Consider the following 9,379-nt stretch of genomic DNA (forward strand, 5'->3'; position numbering starts at 1 on the left):
ATCTTTACATCATCCATCTATACATCATCCATCTTTACATCATCCTTCTTTACATCATCCTTCTTTACATCATCCATCTATACATCATCCTTCTTTACATCATACATCTATTCATCATCCTTCTTTACATCATCCATCTTTCCATCATCCAGCCTTCTTTCCATCATCCATCTTTACATCATCCATCCTTCTTTACATCATCCATCTTTACATCATCCAGCCTTCTTTCCATCATCCTTCTTTACATCATCCATCTTTAAGTCATCCATCCTTCTTTCCATCTTTACATCATCCATCTTTACATTATCCATCTTTACATCATCCATCTTTATACCATTAATCTTTGCCTCATCCATCCATCTTTATGTCATCTAGCTTTACAACCTCCATCTTTAAACCATCCATCCATGTATCTTTACACCTTCCATCCATCTTTACACCATCCATCCATCTTTACGTCATCCATCCATATTGGTGGTGGTGGTGTTCACAGATCTCTGGAGGTCTAAGTTCCACCTGAACAACCCCTCACTTATTACTTCCTGCATGTTCCCTTTGGCATCAAGATTCTGCCATTTATTAACTGGTGCAAGTGCTTCACTGCGCTGACGTTTGTCCAAGCACTAGTGAAACCTCCCAGCCACCATACACAAGAATTAACCCAAAGTGAGGAGTTCACAATACAAGCTCTGTTATAACGGTTGATGAGACGGGACACGAGTAATGACCAGATAGTTTGGAGAGAATCTAATCATCAAGCACTTTGCTGAAACTGAAGATTTTAACATTGAATTACAAACTCAACTGTCATAGCTTCTTAGAAAAAAGGACATTTCCACCTCAATGTAAAACAAGTTTATCGTTTTATTACTTCCAGTCCAATCAGCCAAAGATATCTGCAACCAGAGAGTTTCATCAGTTAATCACTGTAAGACTGAAGGGCCAGAACAAACAATATCACTTACAGGTTTTGTTGGAGTTGTTCAAAAGCTTCTTTCACATCCATGGTTGGACATCGGGGCCCCTCATTCTACAGAGACAAACAACATTAGAACAGAGCACAAACTTACCCCCCCCCAAAAGAAGAAAACATTTACCCTGTTGAATCACAACGAGATGCAGAATATTGTTTGGGTGGGACGGCTGGAGTCAGGAACTGGTGTGGACGTTTGGGCACCAGATGTTTGGGCACCAGATGTTTGGGCTGGTATTGGGGCCCCTGATGCTGTGGCTTGTACTGAGCTGCCAGAGGTTCGGGCTGGTATTGGGGCCCCTGAGGTTGTGGTTTGTATTGAGGCAGCAGAGGATTGGGCTGGTATTGGGGCCCCTGAGGTTGTGGCTTGTATTGAGGCGCCAGAGGATTGGCCTGGTATTGGGGCCCCTGAGGTTGTGGCTTGTACTGAACTGCCAGAGGTTTGGGCTGGTATTGAGGCCCCTGAGGTTGTGGCTTGTACTGAGCTGCCAGAAGTTCGGGCTGGTATTGGGGCCCCTGAGGCTGCGGCTTGTACTGAGCTGCCAGAGGTTCGGGCTGGTATTGAGGCAGCAGAGGATTGGGCTGGTATTGGGGCCCCTGAGGTTGTGGCTTGTATTGAGGCGCCAGAGGATTGGCCTGGTATTGGGGCCCCTGAGGTTGTGGCTTGTACTGAGCTGCCAGAAGTTCGGGCTGGTATTGGGGCCCCTGAGGCTGCGGCTTGCGTTGAGGCACCAGAGGATTGGGCTGGTATTGGGGCCCCTGAGGTTGTGGCTGGTATTGAGGCCCCTGAGGCTGTGGCTTGTGTTGAGGTGCCAGAGGTTTGGGCTGGTATTGAGGCAGCAGAGGATTGGGCTGGTATTGGGGCCCCTGAGGTTGTGGCTTGTATTGAGGCGCCAGAGGATTGGCCTGGTATTGGGGCCCCTGAGGTTGTGGCTTGTACTGAGCTGCCAGAGGTTTGGGCTGGTATTGAGGCCCCTGAGGTTGTGGCTTGTACTGAGCTGCCAGAAGTTCGTGCTGGTATTGGGGCCCCTGAGGCTGCGGCTTGCGTTGAGGCACCAGAGGATTGGGCTGGTATTGGGGCCCCTGAGGTTGTGGCTGGTATTGAGGCCCCTGAGGCTGTGGCTTGTGTTGAGGTGCCAGAGGTTTGGGCTGGTATTGGGGCCCCTGAGGCTGCGGCTTGTACTGAGCTGCCAGAGGTTCGGGCTGGTATTGAGGCAGCAGAGGATTGGGCTGGTATTGGGGCCCCTGAGGCTGTGGCTTGTACTGAGCTGCAAGAGGTTTGGGCTGGTATTGGGGCCCCTGAGGTTGTGGCTTGTACTGAGCTGCAAGAGGTTTGGGCTGGTATTGGGGCCCCTGAGGTTGTGGCTTGTGCTGAGCTGCCAGAGGTTTGGGCTGGTATTGAGGCCCCTGAGGTTGTGGCTTGTGTTGAGGCACCAGAGGATTGGGCTGGTATTGAGGCCCCTGAGGCTGTGGCTTGTATTGAGGCGCCAGAGGATTGGGCTGGTATTGAGGCCCCTGAGGTTGTGGCTTGTGTTGAGGCACCAGAGGATTGGGCTGGTATTGAGGCCCCTGAGGCTGTGGCTTGTGTTGAGGCACCAGAGGATTGGGCTGGTATTGAGGCCCCTGAGGCTGTGGCTTGTGTTGAGGCACCAGAGGATTGGGCTGGTATTGGGGCCCCTGAGGTTGTGGCTTGTATTGAGGCACCAGAGGTTGGGGCTGGTATTGGGGCCCCTGAGGCTGTGGCTTGTACTGAGCTGCCAGAGGTTTGGGCTGGTATTGAGGCCCCTGAGGTTGTGGCTTGTGTTGAGGCACCAGAGGATTGGGCTGGTATTGGGGCCCCTGAGGCTGTGGCTTGTACTGAGCTGCAAGAGGTTTGGGCTGGTATTGGGGCCCCTGAGGCTGCGGCTTGTGTTGAGGCGCCAGAGGTTTGGACTGGTATTGAGGCCCCTGAGGTTGTGGCTTGTATTGAGGCACCAGAGGTTTGGGCTGGTATTGGGACCCCTGAGACTGTGGCTTGTATTGAGGTGCCAGAGGTTGGGGCTGGTATTGAGGCCCCTGAGGCTGTGGCTTGTGTTGAGGTGCCAGAGGTTTGGGCTGGTATTGGGGCCCCTGAGGCTGCGGCTTGTATTGAGGCACCAGAGGATTGGGCTGGTATTGGGGCCCCTGAGGTTGCGGCTTGAATTGAGGCACCAGAGGTTTGGGCTGGTATTGGGGCCCCTGAGGCTGCGGCTTGTATTGAGGCACCAGAGGATTGGGCTGGTATTGGGGCCCCTGAGGTTGCGGCTTGTATTGAGGCACCAGAGGTTTGGGCTGGTATTGGGACCCCTGAGGTTGCGGCTTGTATTGAGGCACCAGAGGTTTGGGCTGGTATTGGGACCCCTGAGGTTGCGGCTTGTATTGAGGCACCAGAGGATTGGGCTGGTATTGGGGCTCCTGAGGCTGCGGCTTGTGTTGAGGTGCCAGAGGTTTGGGCTGGTATTGAGGCCCCTGAGGTTGTGGCTTGAATTGAGGCACCAGAGGTTTGGGCTGGTATTGGGGCCCCTGAGGCTGCGGCTTGTATTGAGGCACCAGAGGATTGGGCTGGTATTGGGGCCCCTGAGGTTGCGGCTTGAATTGAGGCACCAGAGGTTTGGGCTGGTATTGGGACCCCTGAGGTTGTGGCTTGTATTGAGGCACCAGAGGATTGGGCTGGTATTGGGGCTCCTGAGGCTGCGGCTTGTGTTGAGGTGCCAGAGGTTTGGGCTGGTATTGGGGCCCCTGAGGCTGTGGCTTGTATTGAGGCGCCAGAGGTTTGGGCTGGTATTGGGGCCCCTGAGGCTGTGGCTTGTATTGAGGCGCCAGAGGTTTGGGCTGGTATTGGGGCCCCTGAGGTTGTGGCTTGTATTCAGGCACCAGAGGATTGGGCTGGTATTGGGGCCCCTGAGGCTGCGGCTTGTATTGAGGCGCCAGAGGTTTGGACTGGTATTGGGGCCCCTGAGGCTGCGGCTTGTATTGAGGCCTCTGAGGTTTGGGCTGGTAATAAGGCCCCTCAGGCAGAGTCCCCAGAGGCCCATATTGAGGCCCCTGAGGCTGTGGTTTGGTCTGGCATTGAGGCCCCTGACGCTTGGGCTGGTAGCTGTGAGCCTCATTAACCACATCCAACACAACATGTTCCCGAGGATAAACTGGAGGGAAAAAAAAAAAATCCCAGTAACATTTTAATTTAAAGATACATTTTGAATGTTCACTTAATTAAATGCTAGAAATAGAAAATGTAGAGTTTGTTTTTAAAGTACTAATGCAACATGTAGGACTTACAGTTAATGCTTGCATGAAGCTCTCCAATAAGCACGAGCCATATCAGCACCACTCTGAAAAAGAAGAAGTTTGCAGAATAAGTCAGACTGTAACACGTTTAGAATCTAAACCGTAGAGCACAGAAAGAAGACTGAAACGTTACCGTAGAGGAAGTCCCATGGCGCAGACCTCGAACAAACCGTCTCCTCCGACCAGACACAAGAACACCAGCCTGCAGAGCAACAGTTTTAAACCTGTTTCTCAGCCAATCAGAGCTCTCGATTCCTGACGAGTTGATTACAAACAGGTGGATGTGACGAGGTTCAGCTCTGGTTAATTAAATGACTTCAGGTCTGGTTTTGGTTGAATAAATAATTTGAACATTAAACTTGGTGTTGACTCTTTTTGTCGTGACCTCCTGAGCCGGGTCGTGACATCTATACTATAATACTGGTGAACTTTCCAGAAGCAGATGACATCATGTGTGTGTTTTTAATTCTTTAACACGTAGGCTAGAATCTCCAAGCTAAACTCAGAGCTTTCTAAAGTCACGGTGGCTAAAAGTCATTTTAAATTGTCCGTCTCGGATATGTTCTCTGGAGCTCTTGAACGCAGCACGGTTGTAGATGTTGTTGCTCTTGAACGCAGCACGGTTGTCGATATTGTTGCTCTTGAACGCAGCACGGTTGTAGATGTTGTTGCTCTTGAACGCAGCACGGTTGTAGATGTTGTTGCTCTTGAACGCAGCATGGTTGTAGATGTCGTCGCTCTTGAACGCAGCACGGTTGTAGATGTTGTTGCTCTTGAACGCAGCACGGTTGTCGATATTGTTGCTCTTGAACGCAGCACGGTTGTAGATGTTGTTGCTCTTGAACGCAGCACGGTTGTCGATGTTGTTGCTCTTGAACGCAGCACGGTTGTCGATGTTGTTGCTCTTGAATGCAGCACGGTTGTAGATGTTGTCGCTCTTGAACGCAGCACGGTTGTTGATATTGTTGCTCTTGAACGCAGCACGGTTGTTGATGTTGTCGCTCTTGAACGCAGCACGGTTGTCGATGTTGTTGCTCTTGAACACAGCACGGTTGTCGATATTGTTGCTCTTGAACGCAGCACGGTTGTAGATGTTGTTGCTCTTGAACGCAGCACGGTTGTCGATATTGTTGCTCTTGAACGCAGCACGGTTGTAGATGTTGTTGCTCTTGAACGCAGCATGGTTGTAGATGTTGTTGCTCTTGAACGCAGCATGGTTGTAGATGTTGTTGCTCTTGAACGCAGCACGGTTGTCGATATTGTTGCTCTTGAACGCAGCACGGTTGTAGATGTTGTTGCTCTTGAACGCAGCACGGTTGTCGATGTTGTTGCTCTTGAACGCAGCACGGTTGTCGATATTGTTGCTCTTGAACGCAGCACGGTTGTAGATGTTGTTGCTCTTGAACGCAGCACGGTTGTCGATGTTGTTGCTCTTGAACGCAGCACGGTTGTAGATGTTGTTGCTCTTGAACGCAGCACGGTTGTAGATGTTGTTGCTCTTGAACGCAGCACGGTTGTCGATGTTGTTGCTCTTGAACGCAGCACGGTTGTAGATGTTGTTGCTCTTGAACGCAGCACGGTTGTCGATATTGTTGCTCTTGAACGCAGCACGGTTGTCGATGTTGTTGCTCTTGAACGCAGCACGGTTGTCAATGTTGTTGCTCTTGAATGCAGCACGGTTGTAGATGTTGTCGCTCTTGAACGCAGCACGGTTGTCGATATTGTTGCTCTTGAACGCAGCACGGTTGTTGATGTTGTCGCTCTTGAACGCAGCACGGTTGTCGATATTGTTGCTCTTGAACGCAGCACGGTTGTTGATGTTGTTGCTCTTGAACGCAGCACGGTTGTCGATGTTGTTGCTCTTGAACGCAGCACGGTTGTAGCTGTTGTTGCTCTTGAACGCAGCACGGCTGTAGATGTTGTCGCTCTTGAACGCAGCACGGTTGTCGATGTTGTTGCTCTTGAACGCAGCACGGTTGTAGATGTCGTTGCTCTTGAACGCAGCACGGCTGTAGATGTTGTCGCTCTTGAACGCAGCACGGTTGTAGATGTTGTTGCTCTTGAACGCAGCACGGTTGTGGATGTTGTTGCTCTTGAACGCAGCACGGCTGTAGATGTTGTTGCTCTTGAACGCAGCTCGTTGCTGTTCGTTCAACACAACAAACTGCTTCCTGTAGAAGAAGAAGAGCTCTCCGGTGCTGCAGTCAGGTGAGATAAAATCCTGTTTAATCTGTAATGTTCTGTTTTTATCAAGTTGTCGTTCAGAGGACAAACACAGACGTCACGTTGAGTCCTCGCAGCTCTACAGGTGTCAGGGTTGTTTACAGGTGAGGCAAGTTGGAAACATTTAAGTGCTGCGTTCACGGCACACAAGTTAACATGAATGAACATCCAACATTTAATAAACCACAGATGCTGCGTTCACGGGACTTTAGTTATAACAAGTTAATAAATGGAGATTATTTCAGTGATGTAACTCAGACTGTGACCTTTAATGTGTAACCTGAGATTCATGGAGGGTCAGCTGTCTGCACCAATCAGAGTTAAAGACCCTCCCCAGACCAGGAAGAGAAGCACAAAGTCCATTCATAACCTATACGTTTGTTCTTAAAGAACCAATCAGAGAGCTCCTCTCTTCTTCTGTGATCAATCAGCCAATCAGAGAGCTGCTCTCTTCCTGTGTGATCATGAAGGAAACATGCCAGTATGTCCTCCCTCTAACTTTAGATTCTGCTCCTGAAGGGTCTGGATTTGATTGGACCAGAGAAGGTAGACTCTATCGACCCACAACATGTGAAATAAATCATCCAGTCGTTTGACAACACGGACAAAAAAAACGCTCCGTTTTAAATGTGCTCTCTTTGTGATGTCACAGTGGGATTCTGGTGTCTCCACCCACTGACTCCACCTCCAGCCTCGAGATAAACTTAAACGCAGGTCCGCCATTTTTATTCTCTCTACAGAGGCGCGGTGTCTACTGGGTAGACTCAGGGGGCGGGGCTTGTTGCATTTAAAGAGACACACACACCTAAACGGAGCGTTCAGGCTCACTCTGGTTGATTCATGTTTCATGTTTACGTCCTCTTTAAATGAAAGGAGACATTGATGTGATCGTCCTGCAGGACGGGCAGCCAGAATGACGAGTCTCCAGCTGAGTGCGAAGGACGAGATGGTGGAGAAGTTTCTGGACGCCGCAGCCCGAGGCGACCTGACCCAGGTGTCCACGCTGCTGTCCCACGTCCCCTCGCTCATCAACCAGAAGGGATACAGCGGCTGGACGGCGCTGATGCTCGCGGCTCGAAACGGACACTACGGCGTGGTGGAGACGCTGCTGTCACACGGGTACAGACGGATGACCACTAGGGGGCAGCGATTAAATATTCATGTGATTTAAAAAAAGACAAAAACAGAAGATTGAACTCTTTTTTTTTTTCCTTCCAAACTTTAAGATGTGACAAGTTCTCCGTGAACAGCTCGTCACAGACCGCCTACGACATCTCCAAGTTCTGGGGCCACGGGAACGTCTCCAACCTGCTGGGAAGGACGGGCGATGGCTGCCGGCGAGTCCTGCCGACCTCCGACCTCCACCAGCGGGAGAACTACTTCAGCCGAGAGACGCTGGAGCGGCTGAGCGCCAAGAGGACGGACGCCGGGTGGTTGGAGGCCAAACGGAAAGATCCAGACACGGTCTTCCTCCTGTTCTCCGACCTCAGCCCCATGGTGTGCGGCGCCGGCGAGGACCAGAGCGGAGGGGTACGCGGCCCGAAGGAGATTTCAGGAAGTATTCCAAACGTTTTCCACGTTGTGATGGAATTCTTCTGAACTCAAACAGGACGAGTCCAGACTCTGCCGGTTCAGACTCCAGGCTGTCCAAGACCTGCTCCTCAAACCTCACACCGTGCTCATCTTTCTTGGCGTGGAGAAGAGGAAGGGGCCCGTCTCCTCTTCAGAGGAGGGGACCCGGGAGCCTCCCGCTTGGTTCGCCATCAACACAGACGAAGACGCCGCTGGACTTCTCCGACGCAGCGGCGAGAAGAACTGCTCGTTCACCAGGACGGCCCACAGAGACCTGCTGAAGTTCAGCGAGGAGGAGGCGGGTAAGGACCCGCACCTCACATGATCATCCCATTTATCCTCAAAGCAGTGCAAAGGACAGCAGGCCGGGCGTGGCGCCCGTCTTCACACGACGATTCTGATTGGCTTCCATAATGTTTTTTTTTACTGTTTAATGCGGTCAAGAAAAGTTCAGAAATTCCTGAAGGTGTTAAAACTCTAAACCTCTGAATTCCACCGGATGCACGTTCGGTCTGGAGTCCTCCGCAGCAAGATCCTCAAGGCGTTTATTTTTTGGCGAGGAGGCGGAGCATCAATTAACCACAGAAAAGAGCGAATGGGAAGGGAGGTCGAACATCCAGACGAAACTTAAAAAAATCTGTTTTATTTTCAGAATAAAAGCCACAGAACCGTCAGTGTGTGTGTGTGTGTGTGTGTTTGGTTCACGTGGCCCCCTCGTGGCGCTCTTCTGTCCTGCAGGCGTCGTGGCTCAGGCTCGCTCCGTGTTCGCCTGGCACAGCCGCTACAGCTTCTGCCCGACGTGCGGCAGCAGCACCGGCGTGGAGGAGGGAGGATACAAGCGACGCTGCCTGAACTCCGACTGCAGGAGTCTGAAGGGAGTCCACAACACCTGCTACCCTCGAGTCGGTAGGAAGCACGCCATTGGTTCAGATCAAACAGGAAGCAGCAGACGAGTTTAAGACTCAACGTTTGAGGACGGTTGAAGGTCGAAGGAGTCGGCGAGCTTTAAAGACTCGTGCGTCGTGTGTTTCAGACCCCGTGGTCATCATGCTGGTCATCCACCCCGATGGAAACCAGTGTTTACTGGGAAGAAAGAAGATCTTTCCTGCTGGACTCTTCTCCTGTCTGGCTGGATTTGTAGAGCCTGGTAACACACACACACACACACACACACACACACACACACACACACACACACACACACACACACACACACACACACACACACACACGCACACACACACATGCACGCACACACATGCATGCACGCACACACACATGCATGCACGCACACATGCACAGGTA

The 9,379-nt window shown here is 51.3% G+C and overlaps 2 protein-coding genes and 1 long non-coding RNA gene across 8 annotated transcripts in view; 2 read left to right on the plus strand and 1 right to left on the minus strand.

Moving 5' to 3' along the window:
- Positions 1–840: 840 nt before the first annotated feature.
- On the minus strand, positions 841–1,403 carry LOC306831389. Its single transcript, XR_013780078.1, has 3 exons — positions 1,098–1,403; positions 966–1,030; positions 841–896 (listed from the first exon to the last, which is right to left on the minus strand). It is a non-coding gene; the product is annotated as an uncharacterized lncRNA (long non-coding RNA).
- LOC306831363 (uncharacterized protein) lies at positions 1,117–3,153 on the plus strand (the record flags this gene model as incomplete). Of its 5 annotated transcripts, none has more annotated exons than XM_079355432.1 (9): positions 1,117–1,278; positions 1,387–1,440; positions 1,576–1,656; positions 1,819–1,980; positions 2,035–2,169; positions 2,251–2,385; positions 2,602–2,844; positions 2,953–2,997; positions 3,052–3,153. In XM_079355432.1, 9 exons carry the CDS (start codon positions 1,117–1,119, stop codon positions 3,151–3,153), a joined length of 1,119 nt encoding a protein of 372 aa, XP_079211558.1. The 5 variants fall into 5 exon arrangements, with proteins under 5 accessions (XP_079211558.1, XP_079211559.1, XP_079211561.1 ...); XM_079355433.1 differs by having other exon boundaries at positions 2,602–2,736; positions 2,845–2,997; XM_079355435.1 differs by having other exon boundaries at positions 2,602–2,736.
- A 3,187-nt stretch (positions 3,154–6,340) lies between these two features.
- nudt12 (nudix (nucleoside diphosphate linked moiety X)-type motif 12) overlaps positions 6,341–9,379 on the plus strand; it is a 5,491-nt gene continuing 2,452 nt past the window's right edge. Inside the window, exons 1-6 of one of the 2 annotated variants that reach the window (XM_079359913.1) lie at positions 6,341–6,487; positions 7,402–7,621; positions 7,729–8,032; positions 8,112–8,376; positions 8,813–8,980; positions 9,108–9,221. In XM_079359913.1, the coding sequence (XP_079216039.1) occupies positions 7,416–7,621; positions 7,729–8,032; positions 8,112–8,376; positions 8,813–8,980; positions 9,108–9,221 (1,057 nt within the window). In that variant the 5' untranslated portion in view covers positions 6,341–6,487; positions 7,402–7,415. Of the gene's footprint in view, positions 6,488–6,528; positions 6,607–7,401; positions 7,622–7,728; positions 8,033–8,111; positions 8,377–8,812; positions 8,981–9,107; positions 9,222–9,379 lie in introns of those variants that run through there. The other variant, XM_079359914.1, reaches the window with a different exon arrangement.

This window comes from Symphodus melops (genome assembly GCF_947650265.1).
Source record: "Symphodus melops genome assembly, chromosome: 1".
NCBI classification, from domain to species: Eukaryota; Metazoa; Chordata; class Actinopteri; order Labriformes; family Labridae; genus Symphodus; species Symphodus melops.